Source organism: Xiphophorus hellerii, chromosome 23, assembly GCF_003331165.1.
Source record: "Xiphophorus hellerii strain 12219 chromosome 23, Xiphophorus_hellerii-4.1, whole genome shotgun sequence".
NCBI classification, from domain to species: domain Eukaryota; kingdom Metazoa; phylum Chordata; class Actinopteri; order Cyprinodontiformes; family Poeciliidae; genus Xiphophorus; species Xiphophorus hellerii.
Window position 1 is genome coordinate 25,577,469 of NC_045694.1, and position 27,265 is coordinate 25,604,733.

The 27,265-nt window shown below is 39.5% G+C and overlaps 1 protein-coding gene across 7 annotated transcripts; it reads left to right on the plus strand.

Moving 5' to 3' along the window:
- Positions 1 to 190: 190 nt before the first annotated feature.
- mtus1a (microtubule associated tumor suppressor 1a) lies at positions 191 to 27,225 on the plus strand. Of its 7 annotated transcripts, none has more exons than XM_032555391.1 (15): positions 199 to 604; positions 2,232 to 4,189; positions 4,305 to 4,530; positions 5,707 to 5,883; positions 6,931 to 7,023; positions 9,381 to 9,488; positions 15,190 to 15,386; positions 20,837 to 20,903; positions 23,587 to 23,801; positions 23,908 to 24,013; positions 24,637 to 24,710; positions 24,818 to 24,913; positions 25,340 to 25,456; positions 25,552 to 25,649; positions 26,148 to 27,225. In XM_032555391.1, exons 1-15 carry the CDS (start codon positions 553 to 555, stop codon positions 26,374 to 26,376), a joined length of 3,813 nt encoding a protein of 1,270 aa, XP_032411282.1. In that variant the 5' UTR covers positions 199 to 552; the 3' UTR covers positions 26,377 to 27,225. The 7 variants fall into 7 exon arrangements, with proteins under 7 accessions (XP_032411285.1, XP_032411284.1, XP_032411282.1 ...); XM_032555392.1 differs by having other exon boundaries at positions 5,710 to 5,883; XM_032555393.1 differs by lacking the exon at positions 24,818 to 24,913 and having other exon boundaries at positions 196 to 604.
- Positions 27,226 to 27,265: the final 40 nt, after the last annotated feature.

A 27,265-nucleotide genomic window follows, 5' to 3' on the forward strand; every position in this document is an offset into this window, starting at 1 on the left:
GTGCGTCATTGGCTGGTAGCCTTCCTGCTCCCTTCATTTTGTCCCACACATGAAAAGCTGCCTGATCCTTTCCTTCATAGCAGAAAGCCTTTGGCTGCTTATCAACGCTGAATGCCAACTCCGTCTGGCTGTCCACGGCCACTCCCCTTTCAGTAGGATAAGGTGACATGTCGCCTCGCTGCTTTTGTAAGCGTGCAACCCAACCTGAGGCGCAGTTCCTAGCTGGACCTTGACACGTGTGTGCAGGCAGAGCATGGAGAAACAAACTTCCTCTTGATGTCTTACGCAGGAGCTGCTGGGAGAGCCTTCAGAAGGCCCGCATGGAGAAAATGATATTGCTGAGGAGGAGAACAAAATCCTGAACTAACAACTTCACAGAGGGCTCGTTCACGCAGCTTTTGTTGGTATTGATGCACGGCTGAGTTTGAACACAAGGCAAGAGGGCTGATGGGATGGAGGCCGACTTGCACCGATGTCTAACCGGTTGGCTGAGTTTGACGTTTGGAAGGAAAACGGGGATGGAGGACTCTCCTGAAACAAAATAAAGCGTGAATGTACTTTTGTCCATGTCACTGGACGGAGAGAGGACTAATGGATTCTGAAGGTTGGTTCGTACTACTCTTAAACACTCACTGAAAATGAGATTCATTTTTAGCAGTATTTTTGTTTTAGTGCTGTACAGCTTTGATCCCTCTGGCTCTGTTTTCCCATAAACACAGTCAGGACACACAGTCTGAAGTTGCTGTTCCTTATGTAACACTCAATGCTCATTTACATTCTTAACCAGGACAATCACTGCTTCTTATCAGCATTTCACTTGGTGATTATATTACTTTGGATGGGTAGTCCCTGCCAAAGTTCAGTGTGTACAGCAATTCTTCAAGGCTCTATGAATTCAGACTTGATTGTAAAGTTTGTAATGCACAACAAAGTGTGTTTCATGGATGGTAAGTCTAACTGATAATTACTCTATAAGGAATAAGGAGTTGTATAGGTTAAAATCTTTTTTTTTTTACTTACTGTAGCATTTTTAAATTTTTGCTTTAACTCATGTTTTTTAACTATATACTGTTTTTTGTTCTCTGACTCCTGTTACCAGATATTTTATTGGAAGATTTAGTTGGCAATAAATATTTTATGAAAGTAGTTAAAAGCTGTTCAGTGTCATTGCACAATAACAGACAATACTGCAACTACAAAGAGCTGCTTTGATGTAACATTTAGTTGCTATTATATTTTCAAAGAAAGGCATTCACACTGTGCTTGCTGATAATTTACCCCATCTGTGTATGAACTTTCACAGCCTTGGAAGCCTTCGTATGACGAAGAATTCAGCTGCCATGTTGTTTAAAGAACTTTCATTCATTGTTTAAATACGCTTGATGGTTACGTTAACTGTAATGCAATTACAATAATAACTGTTTAGCTTACAATTGTGTGACCTTAACTTGGCCGATTCTGTATTTTCTTCAGTGTATGTGGGTTTATACAACTCTTCTTTCACAATGTTAGACCTTAATAAGCAATAAAGCAATAAATAATCCAAGTCATTAAAGGCAGAGCCAAGCATTAGTGGACTGCCTTTGAAAAAATGGACGTTTAAGTTTTAATAAATAGGAAGAAATTTAAAGGGAAGTGCCTGATTTGTACATTGAGCAAATCAATGTACAATGTGCAAGATTTTAAATATTTGTATTTGGATAGGTTTAAAGTTTTTATTTTTTTTTAATGGTAAAGAATGCCCTCAGTCTCTCTAGTTTTAATGTTTTCATGTGATTTGTGATCTGATCTCTTTACTCTTTCTTTGTTTTGTTTCTACAGTGGTGCCTTTGTTGGTTCTGGCAAGCTTTGCTGTCCAACCTGCTTAAGCAAACACAATAGTGCCACAGCAAAGCTATTAAGATGTCAACTTCTCAGACTGAACGGCTGCTGGCCTAATAGTTTATTTAGGGTCAGACTTATTAATAATTTGCATCTGTTGGCTTACTTTAGTTTGCTTGCATTTGATCAAAATTGTTTTAACAGGAAGTTTAAGTATTTGCCATAAAACTATATAAACTGACATCAATCATAGTTGGTTCCAATTCAATTGAGGTTTGGCATATCAACACAAATCTGGGTATATGCCATGACCTCTTACTTTGAGTATTTTTGTAAAATTCATAAAAAGTATATTTTTAAGTGTTTAGAAAGAAAGTGACATTCCTTTTTTTTTTTTTTTTTTTTTACAGATGTTCAGACCTGCTCAACAAATGTGATGGATTACAGGGGTGTTAGCCGAAAGACTGAACTTGAATCCAGTCCTGACTCTACAATGGAGACATTTAATTTACCAAGTGACCCCTTTGAGAGCTCAGCAGATACCTCACCGAGAGACGGGCAACTTTCTGCATCACCCGACTCCGACGGTATTTCCAGCCTGAGTGAAAGAGAAGCCAGAGGCTCCCCTTACATCAACACAGACCACTGCCTAAATGAACATTCCTCTGTTGGCAACAGCCACACTTCCACCTCAGCACAGCAGGACCTTCTCACCATTGTAACTTCAAATATGAATGAAACATTTATTAACACACCTGTAAATAGAAGTCCGAATTCCCAGGACAAAAGTTTGAGCCATGCTCATTATGGACAAACTGGACCTGAGACGGATGAGAGTTTTAGTAAACATGGAGAACAAGATGATAAGAATGAGGAGATCACCTCAAACGCGGCTGGAGGAGAAGGCCAGTTGAGTTCAAGTGACCCTTCCTGCAGATGCAGTGGAAATGGGCACATTTTACTAAGCTCTGGAGAAATGGTGGTGAGAAGTTGCATTTCATGTCTGGAGGATCAATCCCTTGTAATATTCTCCTCGATGGAGGATTCAAGCGTTTCTGCTACTGCAGGCACCATGTCTTTGCCTTTAGAGTCTATCATGCCAGATGTTTGCAAAGCATCCGCAGAACAAGAGACCAAGGAAAGCATGGGACATCCTAGTCTTGGTGTGACTTTCATCCAGGCAAACAGTTTGGAGAATCTCACTGAGGAAATTGATACGTCAGCATTCAGCTCCCATGTACCACTGCCAAGTGATGGTGGTCTTTTCTCGACTTTTATTTGTGAAACACCGACCGACCAGACAAACCAGGCCAAGTCTTCCGGTGCTGACGCAGAGCTTCTGCCTCAGGTTACAGAAGAGTCTACTTCAGAACTTGGCAAAACCTTTGGGTCCGCTGCGTTAGGAGTGCGGAACAGCGATGGCGACATTCAGACGTCCACTCCGGTGCAATGCATTGCGAGCAAGATGCTTAACTTCTCCTACATATCTCCTTTCAATGAAAATGTTAACAGCCCAAGTTTGCAGCTTGAGAAAAGGAAGCAAATTTTTGTTGCCTCTAAAGAGCGTCCGGTTGCAGGAATCACACCATCAATCTGCAAAGTCAAGAAAACAGAATTACAGAAGGTTCCCAAATCCAACATTGATACTATGAAATTTAAAGATTTAACTAGAATGGCACAGCAAGCAGCTGTACCAGGCACTGATAAACTACAAAAGACCCTGCAGGTTAAAAAAAACGATGAGGTTAATAAAAAAAACACTTTTAGGTTTACCACTGCCAAAGTTATGGGCAGAAATACAGGCGCCTCTTCTACCTCTAAAACATTTGATCCTATTGGACAAGTTAAAAGAGCTACTACTTCAGGACTAACTGGCAAATCTTCACATAGGTGTGATGCAGTATCTTCACCTGATCTCCATCCAGCTGTCCAAGAATATGTTCCAGTGGTCCAGGGCAGTGAAAGCAGCTTTGAAGGGATGCCAGCAACCACCAGCCAAGTATCCAAGGAATCGGCACAACATGGTGGCGACCTGAGCAGTACTTCAGCTGCAGAAATGTTGTCATCTAGACAGAGCCAAGTGGATCCCAAACCCACTCCAAAGAAGGGTGTTTCATACAAAACTGTGGTCAGCTCAGGTTCAGCTGCAGGTCAAAACAGGATGTGGGCTCGCCGCTACGCTGAGGGTTTGCCCAAAGACAAGAAAGCAACTCAAGGGGTCGCGTCTGGTTTTCCAGCTTCTCGAGATGATGGTGGCAAGAACTCAACCAAAGCAGGCAATCCGAAGTGCCCTTCTCAGCTTAAACATGTTGAGGAAGCAAACAGTCCTGCTAACAACTCAAGAGGTTTAAAGAAGATCAGTTTGGTGGTGAGTGGATACCCGGACTTGAACACACGCTGTTTGAACAGTTTAAAAAATATATTTTTTATGGGTTTTACATTTTGTTTTGTTGTTTTGTTTGTTTTTTTCTTCTTTCTCCCAGGCAGAAGCCAGCAAGTCAGCAGGAGCTCAGCTGAATGAAAATAAAAGTAGATCTCAAGATCTTGGTTCTCCCAGCCAAGGTAGAGGAGCACTACTTCCCAAGCCTCCCGCTGCCAGTCCCAGACTGACCCCTCTGTCAGCCAGGTCCAAATGGGGAGCCCTGGGAACGACTGAGAGCAGGATCACAAGAACTGTTGGGAAGGCCCAAACAAGCACAAGTAGCGAAGGTAGGCTTATCTTTCAGTTAAATTTATTTATTAGTCCCAGAAAAACACTGGACAGTACTGAGCTTGTGGTCATGCTAGGGTAATGAGTGAGATGGGTTCAAGTTAAAGATTCATTTTTTATACCTTTTATTCTCCAAGTGATTCATGCTAACTAAGTATATTATTTAAAATGTATTGATTTCAGTAATTTCTTATAAATAAAAAAAAGGTACTAAAATATTACATACAGCTATGGAAACAAATTAAGAGACCACTTCAAATGATCAATTATCAGTTTATCTGATTTTACTCTTTATAGGTATATACTGTATGTTTGAGCAAAATGAACATTGGTCTTTTATTCTATGAACTACTGATATCATGTCTCAGAAATTCCAAGCAAAAAGTTAGTGTGCATTTGCAAAAAAGGAGAAATGGTAAAAGTAAGGAAAAAGATGCAGCACTTTCAGACCTCAAATAATGCAAAGAAAACAAATTAATATTAATTTAGAAACAAAAATACTGATGTTTTAACTCGGGAAGAGTTCAGAAATCTATATTTGGTGGATTAACCATGAGGTTTTCAACGGGGTTCAGTGCAGAGGACTCTTTTTTTTTTTATGTTATGTTATGTCCCAGAACTGCAAACGAGCAGAGATACACAGAAGTAGAAGTGGTTTAGTGCTTAGGCACTTGGACAACATAAGACAGGCTGAAACCCTTTAATTTTCTAAAATAATAATAATAAAAAAAAAGGTTCTCAAAAATAACCAAAACATCACTTCAGTTGTGTCATTCTGTAATGACTGTGTATATATACAGTATACCTACTGTGTATATATATATATATATATATATATATATATATACATTATATATATATTGAGTTTCACTTTTTGAAATTGGTTACTAAAATTAATTGAGTTTATTGATACTGTAATTTATTGATAGACCTGCTAGTTTGGCAGCCAACTACAGTAAGGTTGAATGAAGCAGGCTGCTGTAGCATGGTCTCGCCATCAGATGGTGACGTTGAGCACGTTCTGATATGGGCTCAAGCGGCTGCACCACTTTAGAAAACAGTGTGGCATTTGGTGGTTGTTTATGTATGAATTTTAGCTGGAGAGTTTGTTTTTTGGGGTTTTTTGTTGAAAATCTTTGTCATTTTGTGTGTTTTTCATTTTCTCAATTGGGTACCAGGCAGTCACAAAGTCGTGGGAACAGAGGAGACATCCACAGGCATTAAGCTCCATCAAAATGCACCCAAGCCTCCTCAAATGCCTGGTCGCTCCTCACTCATGGGCCCTCCCTTAGTTCCTGTTAGACCCCCAAGGAAGATCCCAGGTCTGAGTCAGGATTCTAAGAATACACCAGGTGAGGCTTATTGATGTGCAGAAATAAGAACAGCTACTGCAGGCTATTACACAAATGTGTAAAATCTGTTTTTAGTGTGAAGACCACAATTTTTCTTTTGCCCACTGATTTTACAGATGGAACATAAGGTCAATTTCAGGCCTTGACCTTAATATGAATATTTTTTATATATTTCTTTTTCTTGTTTCTTTTTCTAAAATATGTTTTAAATAAACTTGTCTCAAGGCCAGTAGTATAAAGCATGAGGACGTCTGTTATGTATTGGTCCTCTCACCCAGAATATTCAATAGACTGCAGCCCGCTGTGATTGGCTGAGAGAACCCGTACTCCAAACTGGGGAACCCCACCTTGTGTTGTCATGGCAACGCCCGCTGTTCCACTCTACTTAACACACAACGTAGCCTGAAGGAGTAAAAGCAGACACATTCAGACCGATGTCCTCTGAGGTGGACAGAAAGCGAAGTCTCCAAATTCTGAGCTGAAAACCTATGGATGGCTACACCGGACTTCGAAGCTGCACCTGGACTGAATCCCCAGCTCACGTCTTCCATAACTCCTCTGTAGTCGGACGTAGCCATGCAGAATCCTGCTGTGACCTCGCGCTGCTGACGTTTGTGCTCATCGGATCCTATCGCCTCTGTATCGTCCCTTTGTTGACTGCGTTTCATGGAAACGGTAGAAAGCTTTGGAGACGTGACGGCAACTCACAAGTGGCTGTTGCTATTTACTGTTGGGTAGACTTGTTGCTTTCAGGTTTAGCAGAAACTATAATTTTGCACTGTATGTAAAACTTTTATGTTTTGTTTATTCTTTCCCAGGCAAACGATAGTCACTATGATCAACATTATGTTCATAATTTTGTTTTTTGTTGATTTAGTAGAATAGAATTTTATTTTCAGTTCAAAAATACTTTATTGATCCTAACGTGATTTAAAGTTTAGTATGATTATTACCTTGTTTTAAGTTCTGCAGTTGAAATATACAATTTTTCTGAGTTTACATGCCCACTTTGTATTTAACCCATTCATGTCTATAATTATTCCTTAGTTTCCGGAGGAGCTGCCCAGAAATCAACACCACTTAAATCTTCTTTGCTGAAAGCAAAGCTTATTTCAGCTCCTTCAAGGAACAATGGATCAGGTAGGAAACTCCCCCTTATGGATCTGAGATCATATTTTACAGATTTTGTTAAAGCAATAGTTGAGGTTTTTTAAAGTGAGGTTCTGTCAAAATGTTTTAAGCAGTTACTATCTTTCCTGAAGTAGATAAATCTCTTTGTGTTGCCGTTTAGCATAAATTTAGGTTATTCATTTCCACAGGCTGGCATTCATGGATTATCCAAGAGTGGCTAAGACCAGATCAGACTAAAGAAAAGTCATAGTGTTTTGTGTAAACACTATTTTATGAAGCTTTTCAATGCTGACACATTTGCACTGAATGATAATTTAAACAGCAGACCTAAGAGGCAGTGTGTCACAAGTGACATTGCTGTTTGAAACCTTTGCTACGAACACACTTTGCAATCATATCCAGTCAGAGTAACTGTATGATAGAAAGGTAAAGTGATGTTGAAAGCAAAACGTATGTCTCTGTTTAAACGAACACCATTTTTCTAGAACTGCGTCACTCAGAGTGGCAGTATGTTGGAGCAGCTCTCTGACTTCCAGTCAGATTTTACTTTTTAATTTTTGAAACTTTCATTCATGCAATTCTGACAGAATAAAGGCTTTTTTTAAACAACCGTTCCTTTTGGTTTTGGATGCTGTGCAGCTGGATTTGATTTTTTGTTTTACTAACAGTTCTTACACTTTGCTCATTTGTTATGATGCGTAACCTTAGCAACAAGGTGGCTTATAACAGAAGCGAAAGCTGAAATAATGCCACAACTGAAGCCAGAAATCCCAGTGGAGGTTAAAAGGAGATGCCGTGGATGCAGAGCAGGAGTAAAGAGGAGAGAGAGAAGGAGGAACTTCAAACCATCTCGTCCATCAATCTTAATAGGCAACAGGAGATTGTTAGCCAACAAGCTGGATGAACTTCAAGCCCTGACAAGGACTCAGCAAGAGTTTAAGCAGAATCGTATCCCTGACTCCAACGTCTCTATGCCAGACTACCTAAAAATACGAGCAGACAGAGATTTAAATGGCAGAAAAAGGACAGGAGGTGGATTAGCAGTGCTTGTGTCATCCAGGACATGTTACTGTGAAGTGTCGTCTCTGCAGTCCAGACATTGAACTCTTAGCAGTAAGTTTTAGTCCATATTATTTACCATGAATATTACTAGTGTTAATTTGGCAGCTGTCTACATCCCACCCTCAGCTGTTGACAGTAATGCAGGTTATGTCATCAGTTCTGTTGTTGCTAAGATACAGACACAACACTCCAATGCATTTGTGTCAGTATCTGGTGATTTTAATCATGCTTCACTCTCTTCTACATTGCCAACGTTTCACCAGTTTCTGCTGCTCCATCTGAGAAAACAAGACATTGGATTTGTTTTACACAAATGTAAAGGATTCATATAACTCCAAAACCAATTCCTCCTCTGGGGAAATCAGATCACGACCTTGTTTTTTTCTACTTAAAAATATTAACCCCTTGGTCAGAGACTACCTGTAGCGAAAAAGACTGAGAAAGTGATCACAGGAAGCTGAAGAAACCCTGCAGGGTTTTTTTTGAGGCCACAGATTGGATTGCTCTGTGCCAGCCACACGGAGACGACCTCAGTATAATGACTGATTTGGCTCAGGAACAGGCTCATCATCCTCCTCTCCTGTCCCCAGCCAAACAGACATCCCACCCTTCTTTGACCTACAGCTTTCCTGTCAAACTTCAGATACTCTATCTTCCACCTCAGTCATGAACTCTTCTGCTTCCAATTTAGTCAATTTTTATGTAGATAATCATCATCATCTTCTGTGTAAATAACCATTCAAAGTAAAGTTGAGTATGGTTTTATGGAAAATATGCTTTCAAGACTGGAAGTTGTCCATTGTCGTAGTTTATCTTAGACTGGCTGTTAGATTCTGCCCCTGGGACCAACTAATCTGGAGTTTTACTAAATAAAGATACTAGGACAGCTTTCTACCACAGGTAAGACATCAAATGATTGAAACTTTTTAACAGAACACAAACTTTAAAAATCCTCAACCATTCCTTTTGAAATAAAGTCTCAATTTATACAAATAGGCTAGCATAAATCCTTTCTTTTCTTTTTTTGTCTTTTTTTAACATCTTCAATTTAATTTTTTATTCTATCCGTATCAAACAATGCTCTGAGATTATATGGTAATGGCACATGATGAAAACATTTTAATCATGATTTGATTGTATCACTTCCATCTCTGTTGGCCTGTTGACGTTTTTCCTCTTGGTAGTTAGTTCAGCTTTATAGCTGCACACAAGTTTCAGTTCTCAGTGTTGGAGACCAGCATTCTGCTTCATGATGGGTTGGATTAACTTCAACTTTTTCTCCCATGTGGATCTTCTTCTTGTAGCAACCTTGACTGCAGCTTCCACAGGCAAGGGATCATCAAGCTCTGCAGGCACTCCACTGAAAAAGACAAATTATGGACGACTTGTTGAACAAACGTATTGTGGAACTGGTAAGGTTTCTTTCGTTACTTTTAACCATGGCAACCTCGCTTAATTGATTTATTTCAACACTCCTTTAAAATGTCTTGACACAAGAATCGATAATCGTTTGGGTTCTTACGCCATCTTGAAGAGTCTAAAAACGTTTGGAGTTTACCTTTGCAGTCTTTTAGGACTGGTTAGTTTGGGAGATGAAGATAATAGGAGCATGGTCAGTTATTTGCATTTCCTGATACATTACTTTATCTACAAGCTAATATGTTTTTCTTTTTTGTCCTTTTTGTACCAATTTTTATTGAAATTACATCTTTTTATTTGTCATTTGCCATATTACAAACTGAGATTTTTTAAGTCAAACTCTGACCATGTTGATTTTTGATTTATTAAATGAAAATCCAGTGATAAATGTTGGCTTTTTTAGAAATCAAGTTGGGTAATATAAATGATTTTAAAACTCTTAGTTTAGGAACCCAAAGTTCACTTTAAAATCCCGATTGGATTCTGGTTTAGATGCTAATCAAAGCATTGAGATTGCTGTTTTAATAAATATGTACAGAGTAAAGCTGTTAGTATATCATGATTTTAAAAATCTGTATTTCTAAAATACAGATTATTTTAAAAATCTGTATTTTAAAATATTTTTACAAATATTTAAAAACAAAAAAATAAAAAATTTGTAACTGTAAAACTGTTGAATATCATTACTGTGCTGCACTGCCCTATATTAAGTCATGTCAACATTTTTGCTGTTTTTATGATCTCTGAAACATATTGGTAATAAAACCTGACTCCCTAAGTACTTTGAGCTCAAAATCATGCTATTCATTCTGGAAAATTACAATGTTTTCAAATTGAAGATTTCTAGAAAATCTGGATCAGTTTTTCTATGTTTTGCTTCATGTGAATATTTTTGGCTAGTGATGAATATGAGGCATCCTTATTGCTTTTTTTAAGATCGTCTTGTCTATTTCTCACATTTAGTTTTAGTCACCTGACAAAACCTGAGCAGCCTGTCGGTTCCCATTCCTCCTGGTATGAGAGCAAATTGAAATAAATGAGGGAAATGTTCTGTAGCCAGAGAATTACATACAGTTGTTACTGGCTGCAGCTCTTCTGAGCGCTCCGCCCACATCGGCTGCCCTCTCTCCTCTCTCTCTCTCTGTTCGTATCCGGGCTCTGCTTCAGCACCACCATCATCCTGCTCGGAAATGCAACTCTTAAAGACTCGTGTTTTGGCAAAAACTGAAGCTTACAGAATTAAGGGATATATATATATTTTATTTTCTTGTTTCCCTACATCACATCTATGAGCCTGGGCCACAGCGGCTGGACATCCTTTATGCTCTCAGCTGGGAATTAGTCTTCTAACTGGGAAGGCGTGCCATGCTGAACTTGGGTGCCCTCACTTTTTTCAAGTCCGTCCCTGTGGAGTAACTATTGCAACTGCTGTATGTTTTTATTTAGTTACTCTCTTCCTGTCCTGATCAGACTCATCTAAAGATACTTAGAGCTTCCAAAGCTGCAAGGATGAGGCATCTACATTAGGACAACAATTTAGATTTTTATATTATTATTATTATTGGCTACAAACATTGAATTATTTGTTTTTGAGCCATGTTATGGTCTCCAAAGCTCTCCCTGTCAATCATCCACGTGCGTCTTACCGCCAAAGGCTTACTCCGAAACATTCAGCTGCTGTCAGGATGCAGGAAAAGCCCTGTGGTTTTCAAAGCAGGTCTGTCATTTATATATATACAGTATGTGTTTTGTTTTTTTTTTATTCCTGTAGCATTACTATTTTTCTCTCTCCTTTCAAATATAGTTAACTGTTCCTTCAGGCTATTTTTAGTAATACTTCTTGATGGTTAGCAAAGCAAGTGGTTCAGGTTTCATTTACTTACCTCGCTCAGCAAAACCCGCAACTCCACAGAAGTATATTTAGACGTGACGGCAGTTTTGCCAGCTGTAAACAAACACGGTTGACTCTACTGAAGGCATATTGGCATTCTTGGTTGGTTTGCACAATTTTTTAAGGCTCCATCTTATGCAGCTATCAAGCAAACTGTCTCTTTATTTCCTCACTATAACAGAGTACTCTTGTTTTACTCGGTGCATGAAGGTTATTTTGATCCTGGTCACTTTGTTGTGATCGGTAAGCAGTGTTCTGGGAACATGGCGCAGTAGTAAATCAATATGTTGCTGCTTTCATAATAATCAAAACAGTCCTGAGGGCAGACTGCAACCTCGACCTAATAATACAAAAAAAATCACATTGACAGTTAGAAATAGAATAGAAATGGCCTTTATTGACCCATAAAGGGGGCAGTCAGATGTAAGGGCAGCATCAGGAGTAGGTTAACACACAAAGAAAAAATGTTCTTTAAGTGTTAAAAACAATATATGAAAAACAACGAGAAAAGCAATAATAATAAACATATACTGTACAAGACTGTAACAGAAAATACTGTGCAATTAGAAATAAAAATATCTGACTCGTGATCCAACTGAGTCGGATAACTTTTTCCAAAAGATGTACAGAATATTTACAGTACATTATATCAGTGCAAAAAAAAAAAAAAAAGCATATGTGCAATAACAGCTGGTATGTTGTTTAAAATGAGTAAGAACAGAGTAGTTAAGTGTTCATTTGGTTATAATAAAACAGTCAATTATCTGCAATAGAAAACCCTTTCAGAGAAAGATGCTGATATCTATGCCTCTTCTTTAAGTCGTAAAACATACATTTTTGAGCCAACTTGGAGAGTAACGCGGTGCTAAAGTTGCACTTATTTCATACAGTGGCCCTCTGTTTAAATAAATCCCATTCTGTGCAGAGAATAGATATCAGTAACTGCTGCCACCAAGCACCATAACAAGTGTCCAATTGTGAGGGGTCTCCTCGCCCATCATGCTTTGTGCTGCGATGTGATGTCTCTGAACAGTGCAGTGTCAGTGTGCTGACTTGACGCCACGTTTTCAAGTTGGAGACATGCAACATGCCTGAAATGAAGGGGCAGCGTGTTTCGTCACTACTGTCTGGACTTGTAGAAAGACAAACTCCTGTCGTTAAAGAGAGACTCTGTGTTTGCTCAGATTTGTGTTTTCTAGAAAACAAAAAAATGAACAAAGCCAGTGATGCTTCCTCTCAGACTTGTTGTGAACACAGAAATATTTCCTGCCCATCTTTCTATTGTTACACTTGTTTGAAGAAAGCAATGAACAATAGAGACCTTATAGAAGCTAAAAATAAAAGTAGGCAATCTTGCGTATGTCTTAGATTGAAGCTGGACTACTTCTCAAGATCACTTCTGAATAATTTAACTGGTGACGCCATAAATTATTTAAATTCTGCAGTGTTTTATAACATCCACCTGTGGTCTTGGATAGAAGCTCAAGCAGTTTATTTTTATATCGGCATGTCACTTCACTTTATGAATATATTTATGAGAAACGTGAAAATCTCTTTTGGGTCTAAATTTCTTAGTTAAGTCTGAAATAATTTTGTTACTTTTAAGATTGCAGACTAATAGAGATCTATGTATCATTTCATATTTATACAGTGTAAGCACAGGATACCATAGAGGATTTTTGATTATCTTGCTGAAACTTAAATGTGCTGATGTATCCATTTACTGCAAGCTGATTTACTCTGAAAATCCAGCAGAGGGCAGTGTAACGTCAAGGCCTGCAGAAATTAGAGATTTAATTCAGTGTTTTTTTTTCTGTTTTAGATATACTGTAGTTGTCTAATTAAATTATGCAAAAACTTGATCTAAGGATATAAAGAATTAATATATAATGGGAACTTAGTACGGGACGTTATCTGGAGATGGGCACCAGCACCCCTGCTGACCCCACTAGGGGACAAGGGTGTTAGAAAATGGATGGATGGATGGAACTTAGAAGCTTAACGTTTAGAGACACGCTGTGTGTTTTTATTGGAGCAAAACCATTAATTACCAGATGTTTTATATTCATGTGTCAGAATAGAAAGATCCACTGAGTGAGTTGTAGTAGAGTCTGTTAAAATTCAGAAACTCTTAAATCAGCAGCTCGCTTTCTTATTTTGCAGAAAACACAGAAAGATTGGGGGGAGGAGTCTGTTTACCAAAACATCCTACTTTTACACACTCATTAAACCAACAGTGGAAAAATGTGCTCAGTCCCTAAAAGAGTCCAACTCACAACACTGGTGTTGTGTAAACAGCCTTATGAAGTTTATCTTTATCATGAATTCAAAATTTTTATGACCGTTGTTTTTTTTCCCTGTAAATTAACAGTAGCCACACAAATCAGACCTGTGTAAAACAAATAAATGTTACATAATCAGAGTTGGGTAGTAACTAGTTACATTACCTCAGTTACATTTACTTGAGTAACATTTTTCGGAAAAAAGTTACTTATAGGGAGTATTATTACTAGGCTGTACTTTTTACTTGAGTAACCTTATTATGAAGTATTTCTACTCTCACTTGAGTTAAATGTCTGGCTGCTCTACCCACTGTGAGAAGCGTCACTGAATGAAGAACAAGTTTGTTTGAACCAAAAATTCACCAGACACAGACACACGCCTGCAGTTTTTGTTAGAAGTTTTGTACATTTTCTATTGGAAAAAATGTTTCCTTGACCTGAAAGTATTGTTATTATTTTTATTTTGGACTGTAAAATACATAAAGTTTTGTGAAAATATTGGTGTCAGTCCATCTGATTGTGTAATTTTTAAATATTAAATAAATGATATTTTGATCAGTTACTCAGTACTTGAGTTGAGTTTTTACCAAATACTTTTTACTCTTGAGTAATTTCTTGAGCAGCTACTTTTGTATAAAAATATGCTGAAGTTGTGCTGCTCTCACTTGAGTATAAGTTTTGGTTATACTACCCACATCTGTACATAATAAATAAAGCCAACATCATTTAAAAACTGTTTTCAGCCACACAAATGAAATTTACTATCCATCACATTTATAAATAGAAACTTACCAATGTTATGCTTGTTAAAATATGGTTAAAAATGTCAAACCAACTAAACTGGAAGGCAGTGATAAGTGAGAGATTCTGTATTTGAGATAAAACATTAATGGCAAGATTGATTATAATCGTGCAAGGAGCAGAAAGCTACATGCATGATCAGTTTATCGTCGTCGATAATAAATCAGTGGCTTCAAGCTTTTAGTTCTGAAATAAAAATGTTTTAACAGATACGTGCCCTAAATGCAGCATTATGGTGGTTCCAGATATCCTCCTGCTCAGTCCATTTCACTTCAACTCGACTCATACAGGTTTGCCATCCTGTCCCCTCACTGGACTCGAGACGTGTGCTTTATGTATGCTGGAAGTGTTTTCTTCTAACTTCCATGACGCTCTAGTGCTGGTAACAATGTACTCTTCTTCAGTTAAATGGACGTCAGATGTCACGAATGTATTTATAACTCAAAAGTAAATCAAGCTTGCTGTAGCACAACCTCTCTAAAAAGAGTTGCCCTCGGCAACAGGTGCCTGGATTAAACTAAAATATGGAAAACTAGTTGTATTTGAGGGGCAGTACTGCTACCCATCAGGCTGAATGATCGGGCAGTGCCCTTCTGGATGACAGTAATCCATTATACCTGACAGAAACTCATTGGTTGGGTGACCGGGTGTGTGGGGCTATACTATACAGGCGGGGTTTGCTGAAGATTAATTGTCCCAACAACTCATATGCTTTCACAGTGGACAAGAACAAAGCCAAGACCGTCTCCAGGCAGCATCAACAGCAGCCTTCCCAACGTGCAAAGGGCTCTACGTCTCGAACTGCGGCACAGGACGAGAAGAGAGAACGGACAATCCATCAGCTCAAAGGGCGCCTGACAGACAGCAACTGTAGGTTCCAGGCACTTGCCATCGTTCTGCAGCAAACTTTGGCTCGGGTGAGAAAGTTTATCGATTTTAACTCTAGAGGGAAAATGAAGCTTTTCTACATTAGATGAGTCTTTTATCAAAGACTAGGTCACATCTTACACCCTTGATGCCAGTTATGAGACTTAATATTTAGTAATGTAATTACTTTTATTACATTATATTGGTATGCAGCTCTGTAAGTTGATAATATAACAGAAATGTATTGGTGATTTTTTTTAATTGACACAAAAGCAAGCAATGCTGTACTGTTTGGTCTCAACAACATATACTTTTCTACCAAGTTAAATTACTAAAGCATAATGTAGCGTCAGTTGTTTAGGGAAGGTATTTCAGTTTCACATCAGCTAAAATACATAAAACTGTACAGCTGTAATTTATTTAGAGATTCCAAATTAATATAAATATATATATTTTTTCTTTGTATGTTATTGACTACTGCTACAATAAAAAGTCACATTTCTATTTCTATTTTGTTGACATAAGGCTACACTGCAAAAATACAAAATCTTACCAAGACAAAACTAACTCACAAGTAACTTTTCAGCAAGATGTAGGAATTTGTTTTAAGTCAATAATTCCTTAATGTTGAAGGGAAAAGTTCCAGTTTAATTTGCCAGATTATATCACTTATAAATGGAAAAAATCTTCAAGTGGATCTAGTACCTTTTCATCAATATTAAGGAATTATTTGCTTAGAACAAATTCCTATATGTTGCTGAAAAGTTACTTGTAAGTTAGTTGTGTCTTATTTTAAGTGCACTAAGACATCTGCACTAGAAACTAGACCAAAAGTAATTGGTAAGATTTTTGTGGTTGTGTAGTGCACCAAATGAAAAGCAGACATGGCTGGATATTGTCCAGTCTTAGAAATGTCTGCTTTTTGTCAGTCAACTCTGGACCAATCAAAGACAAATTTAGTTTGATCCATAGTTTGTTCATCTCTGCCAGGCTTTTGAGAGAAAAGATTCCCTTTACATCAAATGACTCACCAAAACCACACAATAGGTCAGATTTAAATATTTGAATTTTCCACATTTACTCACTATCTGACTTGCTTCTTTATTTTGCTACACTGCCTTTGATTTGTTTGTTTTTGAGCTTCTGATTTATGTAAATTTCTTCCCTGCTGATTTTGTTTTGACGGTAGACCAATCCAGTTATTATCTATGAACTATAAAATGTTGAAAATACTTTAACTTTAGCTTTTCTGCCTGTAATGGGAGCAAAGATGACGTCCTGTCGTGTTTTTAAAAAGCGGTATATAAAACAAGGATTTACTCGTTTAAGACAGACAAAACGATTCCAACGCTGACATTTTAAAACCTCTTTAGAATCTCACATTGGCAATTAGTTCGCTTAGCTTCACGTGAATTTTTACTTTTCCTCCAAGTCAGCTGCTTTTAATACATGTAGAAGTTGGATACAAAAAACACTCAACACTGCAAAGTTCAGAACTGCAAAGGGGAGGATGGAAATGACCAGAACGCAGACATTTCTCGACATGTTGTGAAAACTAACGTTTCCTTTTAAACAGCCCTCTCTGGGACTGAAGTGGCTAACTTTTAGACTTCTTCACTCTGTGACCTTGTCAGTGGATACCCTTTGTTCTCAGCATCAACCAGCTCAGAGTGTTTCCTCACCAGCTGATAAATCAGTGCAACTTTATTACGATCCCTGCACTCTGTTGTGATACGAGTCTGAATGATGATACTGTCTAAGAGACTTCTGAGCTGCTGTATTTTTAATGAATTTATATGTAAATTATTCATGTACTCCACCAAGATGCCAAGTGTTTCTCTTTCTTTGGAAACTATACAAAGCAATAACAGAAGCTCATATTTCAGACACCTCTTATGCTTATAGGGTTGATTCTCGTCTCAGAATGACTGATCTTTATAGCACAGCAGTGTAGCCGCTGTGGGTGGAGGCTCCTTTATCAAGACACTAGTGTTGTATGGTATGTGTTCTTGAATAGTGTTATCCCACATTATTCATCGGTAGGATGTTGCCAGGGGCAACAATGGCTGTTGATTTTTAGTGTTCCTCTGGTTCAGTCTAGTTCCCCGTTTTAAAAAAATCCTTATAGAAAACGTGTTTGTTACACAAAGTCGCCTTTGTGCTTCGTTTCCTCTGGTCCACAGCTGACTTTTACCCCAGAGACATTTCTTGCAATTGTAAGTTGATGCAGAGTTTATGTGATTTGTGCCCTAATCGGATAAAACTCAGTGTTTGGAGCAGTTTTTGTTAAAACCTATGAATTCATTTTAATTTTCAGAGAGGGTTTTGGAGGAACGGAGGGAGCACGGCTCTCTGTGACGTTCTCTTCGCCGCCTGTTGTCGCGGTGGAACAAATTTTGAGTAGGGTCCGTTTAATGTCCGTGGCGGCCTCTGCAATGTGGCAGCTGCGTCTAAGGCACAGAGCGTGATCTTTAGTCACTGATGTTTGACTCATGTCCTTGTGTTTTGGGCGGTACGGTTGTGAAAACAAATGCATTACCAAATCTTAAAACACACACTTGTTCCTCTGGCAGATAAAGCAGCTGCTCCAGCCTCCTCCCACTGACTCCACTTACTATTGCATAATAAACCGCTTTATTTTCTACTTCACACCTGTTAAACACCAACATCTGTCATTCGTGACAGTTATAACATATATTAAGGAGCATTATGTGTGTGTTTTTTAATGACCTCAATAATCTCATAGTGAAGAATGGAATCTGGTGACCACTCATCATGCCAGTAATAGGAGGCAGGCGTCTGCCATCGCGGCGTGAGAATGTCCCAGCTGTTGACTTGATATGGTTATGAACTGCTGCCAAGCACTAAGCAGGGACTGTGTGGTGCTGCTGCTGCTTCTTATCACCTGTTTGGACAGGGGTGAAGTGTGGCTTCTGTTTCCCCCAGGCTGCCTGCTTTCACCTTACTGCTTCAGCTGAGGCTTTGCAAAGCCCGGCAGCTTAATTGGTAAACTATGGCTTCAAAAAGTTTAACTTTTTGTAATTTTGTCAAAATATATTTACTCAAAATTTATTGAGATTTTGTTTCATAAAGCAGAACAACGGTGCACAGTTGAAGTGTAAAAGAGAGATGCATGTGTGTAATGTGTTCTTAAATTCCTTTTACTTGTGCAAATCTGAAATGTGCGGAGTACATTTGTATTTTGCCCCGCTCAATTTAACACCCCTGAAATAAATCCGCCGCAAGAAATTACTTTCATCAATCACGAGTTTAGTAAAGAGGCCCATTTCAGCTCTGTATGTTAACTTCAACATCGACCATTATCAGCTCAATAACGACCACATGATCAAAGTACCTGCTTTTAAAAGCTGTTGACTTGTCGTATGTACATACCTAGTTTAGTCAGTATGAATGAGTAAGGTTGTATTTTTGTTTTTTTGCTCTGTTCTGTGACCATAATATTTTGTCATATTATGATCCTGAACGAGTCTTTGTTGAAAATGGGAATTTGTTGTCAATCAACTTACCTGGTAAAAAAAAAAAAAAAGTTAAATGAAAACTTATTTACATGTAAATTTTACTATTCAGTTTCCTCAGAGGTTCATTATTTGACACTACTTAACAAACGGTAACATTTATTTTTGTTCAGTTTCTAGACATGTAAAGCTAGAATAAGCATATCCCCAAAATGCCTGGAGCTAACGGTGGTTCTGCAAAGTAATCACTCAGACAAATGCATGCCACACTTTTCAGATTATGCTTATAGAATACTTGAATCAGAGAGGATCTTTTTTGTTTCCCTTTGCATCATGCACTAGAAATAAAATTAGGATTTATTTTAGCTATAAAAACTTCTTCCGTTTTTCTGCATCTGCTGCACGAACTAAAAGTATATGAAAATGGTTTGAGGGGAAATCGGTGCATTTGTTTATTTTTCTTATAAAAAAAGTAGACATACACAAATTTGTGGCTGATTTACAAAGTAATTTATATTCCAACCTCATTTGTCTGTTGCAACTTCCCAATAATTCCAGAAAACTGGAGACATGACCTCTTTTCTCTGTCCATATTGTCATGTTACTCTCTACCAAGAGTATCATCTTCATATAAACATGATACTCTTGGTAGAGAGTAACATGACGTATACCTCTGGGAACACTTCTGCTGGAGGAAAATATCTTCTTTCTCCTACATCCTATTAAAATGGCAGGATCATGAACAACCAAACTGATGGAAATGGGCCATAAAACTTGTTTTAATAGAAGCTAAACAAAAAAAAAAACCAAAGACCGAAAACTAACGTCTGACTTTTTTTAACCTTTTATTGATTGCCTTAGCGAGCATAGTGATCTGTTCTTCTTTTTCTCATTGATTGCACGTTGACTGTAAGCAGCGTTGCTCATGGAGAGGACGGTAAATTGATAGGTCACTGGATGAAATCAGCTTCTAATGGAGAAGCCTGTGGCTGGGGGAAGGCAAGCCAAGCTGCACTGGCTGTTTATGACCAGGGTGGTGTCACTGCGCTGGACGGATCCAATCCCATCGGCCAGCTCTCTGCTCCGTCTCGGTTCTCCTCTTCGTATTGAAGTGGCCTCTCTGCTGTGGGGGTTGTCCTAAAGCACTCTGTAGCCCGGCCCTCTTCTTTTTTTTTTTTTTGATGAAATACGGTAAAGCAGTCACTTCTCTCTTCTACCTCTAAAGCGGCTTTTTCAGTCCTGCCTCAGATGTGGTGAGCTCAGTCTGGGAGGGCATGCGTGTGGAGGTGGTACGTCCACCCGGACCGCTGTTCGTCCTGGATTACCGGGTCTCCATAGCGACCAGAGGGGGACTCCAGCACCCAAAGCCTCAGGCTGAGGCTGGATCATGGGCTGCGCTGGCAGCAAAGCTTGTCTTAGTGCTCGCTGCGCTGCAGAGAGGGTAACTGGCTTCCACATTCTTGTTCTCCGCAGTGGGAAACGGATGCAGATCAGAGGGATCACATTGCTGATGTAAATTGAACTCTTTTTGGTGGCGTTTTGTCCTGCGCAGCTCGCGGTCGTCTTTAAATTACGTGGGCTGCATAACATGATGTGCAGAGCGCTGGGTTGCGGATGTAAATCAACGTAGTAAGAGAGCAGGGAATTGAATAGTTTGTGGGTTGTTTCTGCGTCAATTCAAACCGTAGCAAAAGCGCCGCAGCTCAACCTGCAGCTGCAACCCTGACTCAGAAAGGCTAAGGAAGTTTGGCTGACATGAGGAGTCTATGAAACTGGAAACATGAGTTGAATGTCGAGGAGGGTTTTACTTCTCCTCTCCATATCGGTCACCAAAGAACGTCTCTTCTGTCTTGTTTATGTCTTTATTTAGTTGTTCTTTTCCATAACTTGAACCATCTAACAAACCTGGACTTATGAGATTCCTGTGTGGATGTCTGTATTTGTAATATTAATGCAAGAGTTTGTTCCTCCTCCCCCTAATCAGTGCAGTAACACTGACAGAGGGAATTGTTTTTCCTTTGCAGCACGATGATGCCACCACGCAGTGCAGAAAGCTGTCTCAGGAACTGGTCAGCCTTAAAGGAGAGCTGGGTAAGTGGCACCACAGCAGCAGCAGTTATCACTCGCATTTGCCTGTTGAACTTGAACTCACCAAAACGTTTGCTGCACGATAAATTGCCCCAGAAATTCCTGCGATAAACGATAATATTGGTACTCAGACAATTTTCAAGTAATATATCAATCATGACCAATATAGTTTTGGCATAGTTCGACCAATAACTTCAGTTGTGCAAAGAACAGTGGAACTGGAAGACGTTTTAAATATCCGAAGCAAAACACAACAACCAAAAACGACAAAACGAAAACTGAAATCATAAATAAAATGCCTCTGTTAACATAGATGCTCTTCAAAATATATTAATCATCAGAATGGAAATGATCACGCTCCTTTGTATTTATTGTGCGATTAATTCCTTATTGTAACTTAATTACATATAATTACATCTAATTTATTTCCCACTGAAGAGCTGTCTGGTACTTTTTTACTATTTTGCTGTAAATCAGGTTCCAGTTTAACTAGACTTGTTTGGTCAGACATTTACCACCACTGACTATAGTAGTGGAGGCTCTCTCCCACTGCTGGTCTGCAGAGTGCTCAGGAACTATAACAAGTCCGGTTAAGTGTTGTCACGGCGACTAGCCTTGCACATGCATGTGTGCTTCCACTCTTGTCCACACACCAGTATTTATCTGTCCCCCCTTAGGCTTTGGAGGCCTTTTAGCTCCTCCCCCTCTGAGGCCGCCTCGGGACTCCCACATGACTGCTCTTATACGCTGAATGTTGTTATATTTGTACTCTTAACACAATCTTCTGTTCAGACTGGCTGGGAGACCCACGCTGACCTTAAACAGGCCTGTTTGGGGTTTTTAGTAAAACGTTTTCTGGCTTTGTAGGGTTTTTTTTTTTTATTTTGCTTATTTTTGGGGGAGGGGTTTTATTAAAAAACACAAAAGGTCTGAAGTCACTGTGGGTCATCTTTTGCTTCCAGCTTTGAATGTAGAATATATAAATACCTCCTTTGATATCTAGATGGCTTTAACTCTCTGCAGCACAGCGTCCTTCCTCCATTTTTAACCACATTTGTCTTTTCATTTTCATCTGTCACTGAGTTTCACATCATTTATAACACTGGGACACTGGAGAGCATATCCTACTGTCAGGCTGTCCCTGAATCAAGTCAACCCACTCTCAAGTCGGGAAACACTTTCCTCCATTCAGGAAATTAATGTCTGCCACTTTGTTTATAAGATCCCAGCAGACCAATGACACTACTTGTCATGTGATATCACAATGCTTAGCACATTTGGTTGTTTTGTACCTTGTAGGGTATGAGATGGTTCGGGGTAAAGTGGGTTATTGCCAGCCCATCATGAGGATGTTTCAATTTGATTAAAATATCTAGCAGCAAAACATTGAATGTAGTTATTTTTGTCTTTTCATGGGTCATAATCTGTCATATTTTAAGAGGGTCAAGAGGCCCAAACAAGGGAGCTGCTGAGAAATTCTCTTGATTTGATCTAATTTCACTAAATTGAGGAATTTAGCGATATACATAAGCATGTTAAAGCACATATTTTCTCTTGCTATACAGCTTAGTGTTTCACACAGTTGTCTCACCATGGTGAGGGCTCGTTGCCTCAGTTAGCCTAGCGATAGCGTAGCATTAGCGCTGCTGTAGCTTCTCCTGTCTCTTCTCCTGCCTCTGTGTCTGTTTGGGTCCCTTCCTCTCTCTTGCTCTATCTGTCAGATGTTTAGCTGCCATTCTGTCTCCTTTGGTGGTAATGCTACATGTAATAAATGTATTATTTTTGTAGCTTCGGAGGTGACGGTGTTTGAATTGGAAGGCCAGCTCTGCTCTGTTGAAAAACCAGCAAATAGCCGAGTCCTTTTACCTAGCGTGGCTCCAACAACAATAGATTCCCCGCCTGCGTTTTTTCATACCATAATAATTCATGGAAATGCTTACAATACAAAAACAAATGGAGTGTATTTTGTATGCAAGTTGGATCTGCACTGGGTTTACCATGATTTCAGTATTCCTCAAGCTCAAGGACTACAATATAAATCAGTCTTTATGTGCTCAGCTTGTTTTTAATTAAATGTCACCAAGCTCTTTTTAAGGTTTCATACACAGCTGCATGCAGATTATATCTCAAACTGACCAGATCTATTTTCAGCTTAATTTCATGTCCTTCACTGAACACATGTCAGCTTCTCCATGGCTGTATTTTAACAGTCCATATTTAACTCGACTCTGATGGTTTAAAATGACAGCTGTTTATCCATAGCTGCTTAAACTACTGATGTCAGAAGCAAATCTCCACGTCATGAACAACACTCTTTCTAGGAGGGAAATGGTGAGTGTGTTAAATTATGGTATAACACAGCTAACACAAACAAGGTCTCGGTTGCGGTCGAGTCACCACTGTTGAGCTACACCGAGTGATTTAATTGCTTGTTTTTATATTTCTCTCTGCCTATAAATAACTAAGCTGTAGTTGGCTGAGAACAAGTGCCACCTCCCTCTGAAAAGTCAGTTTTTCCATTCCTTTTTGGAGACCATCTGATGTCCCACAGTTCAGTAAACCAAAATTCCTCGGTGGGAATATTAGGCTACGTGCTCGACGAGTTACTAAAACAATCTGTCCCCTTCAGTCTTTTTCTTTTATTTTTAAATGAACGCTACATTCTGTCGTTTGTTTTTGCTAACAGCTTGTTCTGTCCACTCGTCCGAGTGCCTGGAGAGGGAAAAGGAAGCGTTGCGCGCCGCTCTGCAGGATGCGACACGGAGGCTGCAGGAAGAGCACCAGCAGGAGCTGGCTGACCTGGAGCAGAAGCTGCAGGCTGTCCACAAGGCTGAATGGGACCATGTTCACCTCAACTACCAGGAGGAAGCAAACAAGTACAAGACTCTCATGCTGCAGCAGGTTGGTCTAAGGTTTTGCCTTTTGGTTTTCCACTTAGCTTAAAAGCAACAATTTGTTCTACATTTTGAACATATTTAACTGTGCCTTTTTCTTTTTTTTTTTTAAGATGGAAGAGTTGAAAGCCAATCAGGAAGCCATGAAGGTGCAACTAGAGAGCAGCCATGCAGAGCAGCTGCAGTCTGTCAGGCAACAGTATGAATTATCTTTGGAAGGTGAGAGAAAAGCAGCGGATCCACTAGGGATGCAAACAATTAAATGATTTATTTAATCGTTCTGAATTGTTTATTAATGGGTTATTCAATTAAAATTCCAATCGATAAACTAATAGAGTCCTCTTAGATCTTCTTTTAGTGTTGTAGTTTGGCCGCCAGCCAGCAGAGGGCGATGCTGGTCATCTTTTAAGCAGAGCCAACTGGTACGGATTTAAAGATGTTGGTGTCGCACCAGAACGGGACAGAGAAACGGTCCAAGCAAAGTCCAATGTGGGAAGCAAAAATACACTTTATGGTTTTCTGTTTTGAAATATTAGGACACAACATAGTGTTCAAATTTAATGACTTTTTAAAAATTCGGCTTATTATGAACAATATAGCCCTTTATGAAAAGATGGTCTTGTCAAAATGGCTGCTTGTCAGTTAATCATTAGTTGATTAAGATCGATCAACTTTAACTCAACTCATTAATCGATAACTTGCATTTCTAGGATCCTCAAAACATATCTTGTGAAACTCTATGAAATGAAAATAATAGTTCCATAGATTCCTCTCTGTAATACGGTGTAGAATGGTGATCTACCATGAAAACTCATTTCCAGTCATTTTTCTGAACTTCTCAGAACTCAGGACAGTCCACACTCAGGAGCTGCAGTCTTTGGAGCAAGAACTAAAAGATTCAGAATCTGCTTTGTCTGTAAGTAGTTTTTTTTCCCCCCCCCTGTTTGTTTATTTGTTTGATGCACTTTAGCCATCGATGCACCAGTGTACCCCAGTTTTCCCACTGGTTTTGTTCGTCCACAGGCACAGATTGAGGAGCTGACAGTAGAGAATAATGTCCTGTTAGAGAAGCTAGCTGCAGAGAAGAGCAGGAGGAGGGAGCTGGTAGAAAACACTCAGGTACTTTTTGTCTGTGGTATAGAAAGGATTAAGTGTTGAAACTCCTCATGACTCCAGTGCTGTTTGCCCCCGAGCCTCTAATAACAATAAAACCAGTGACTGTCCAAAAGATAAACTACTAATGGACAGATAGAAGATCAATGTGTTTTTGGAAGTGAGATTTTTTTGGGTTTTTTTTTTAACATGAAGCCTTATTGAAATAATAGTAAGCAGAGCAGGAATTGCTCCTTCTCCATATTTGACGATTAAATATACAGTATATTGTTCCTGTGAGCAGATAGCAAAACCCTACTAGTCAGAGCTCAGTGCTGCCCTCTGTTGGAGGGTTTGTTTTTCTGATGCTACAGTTAGGAAATGTGCTGTAATTGCACAGGCTTTTAGACTCCTGGTAGCCCCTCATCATGCCGCTGCGTTTTGTCCCCGCAGAAGGACTCTCACACTCTGTATTTGGAGCAGGAGCTGGAGAGTCTCAAAGTAGTGCTGGAGATCAAAAACAAACAGCTCCACAAGCAGGAGAAAAAGCTCCTGGACGTCGGCAAACTGGTGAGGACTGGGCAGCGTGGGAAAAGGTTGCCCAACAATAACGGCAACGTAAATAACTACCTAAACCATAAATTCACTCCATTTGTTCCAAACAGACGGATAAAAAGGTACAGTTGGATGAAATGCTCATAAAGGTCCAGCAAGAAAATGAAGACCTGAAAGCCCGAATGGAAAGACACGCTGCTCTGTCGAGGTACCAGAACCATGGAGATCATTTCTAGCTAGAGCTACACCGATCAGAGAGTCTGATCTCTGGCTTATGTAGAGGTTTGATCTTAAAAGTTAAAATCCAGTAGAGGGAGACAAACATTAGGGTGATGGGAAGGAGGCCTTCCAATTCTTAATCAGAAAAAATATCAGTGATAAGATGCTAAATGCTTCAGAGAAATATTTACATTTTCAATATTAAACAAAGTAGTTTATTGTTAAAAAAAACCAACTACATTGGTTTAAATTAGCCAGGGCTACTAATTATTTTGAACTGCCTGATGTTGCTTTCTTTCACTGATCAGATAAAGGTGGAAGATTTGAGTCTAGTCAATCTGAAATTGAATCAACTGACTTCTCCAATTAGAGCAGTAAAATGTTCTGTTTTTTGATAACTTTTGAGGCCTGAGTAATCCAGAGTGAATGAAATGTCACACTGGACGCCCCTCCGTCTTGTGACCCCGTTTGTGCTGCCGCCCCGCAGGCAGCTGTCCACGGAGCAGGCCCTGCTGCAGGAGTCGCTGCAGAAGGAGTCCAAGGTGAACAAGCGGCTGTCCATGGAGAACGAGGAGCTGCTCTGGAAGCTGCACAACGGAGACGTCGGCAGCCCCCGCAAGCTGTCCCCCAGCCCCACCTCGCCCCCCCACCCCTTCAAGCTGCAGTCGCCCCGCGCCTCCGGCTTCTTCTCCAGCCCCCCCGTGTCCCCCAGATAGCGGCGGGCCCCTGCTTCCAGGAAGCAAAAGCAACCCGGGTTCAGCTTTCCTCCTGGAATAAAAAGCCGATTGGATCTTGCCAGCTCGAACCTTGGCTCTTCAAGGACTAGATGAGCGCCACCACTTCCTGTATAAAGATGCTAAATACTATAAAGAGAAACGTTGCACAGAAGCACTTAATGCCACCTTGTTGTTTTGCCTTTGACAACTGATCAGATGGAGGCTGAGGAGAAAAATCTCAGGACTTTTATTACTTCTACCGTTTTTGTTGTCGTCAGAGGCTCGTCTTCCCTAAAGCTCATGTGTACATGTGCAGATTTAGCCTTTAGTCGATGAGCTTTCGTGTTTTTTTCCTGAGTCTGGACTCCACAGCCATGGAAAGTCTGACTTCAGGATAGCTAAGGGTGTAAATATTTATCCAGAATATCTAAGGAATCCATTCAGACTTCAGCACCTTTTCTCACAAGTGTAACAGTGAGTCTATAGTTTCATACGCTGGCCTTGAACACCCATTTCCTTAAGGTTATTTTTGTTCACAGGGTGCGTGTGTGTGGTTTCTTTTAAGCCTGCACAGCCAGCTTAGAGAAAGCTTTTTAATGTTTCTGCTTTCTTTGACCAGGAGACCGATCTGAGTCTTTGTTGGTGTGTTTGAGTCCCGTCTGTGACCTCTGAAAGGAAGAGTTAGCTTTAAGGTCAGGGTCCTGTTTCTGGGTTTACACTAACGGCTTTGCTCACATCAGGGACACTGGATGTTTCAAAAGGTGTGAATATTTTGTGTGTGGAAATATGACAGATGTGTTTACCCCTTTTTTTGAAATATGCAATTAATAAACTCTTATTAAACCTGAACAAGGGGTGGCTTTTACTTCAGTAAAGCCACATTTAAACG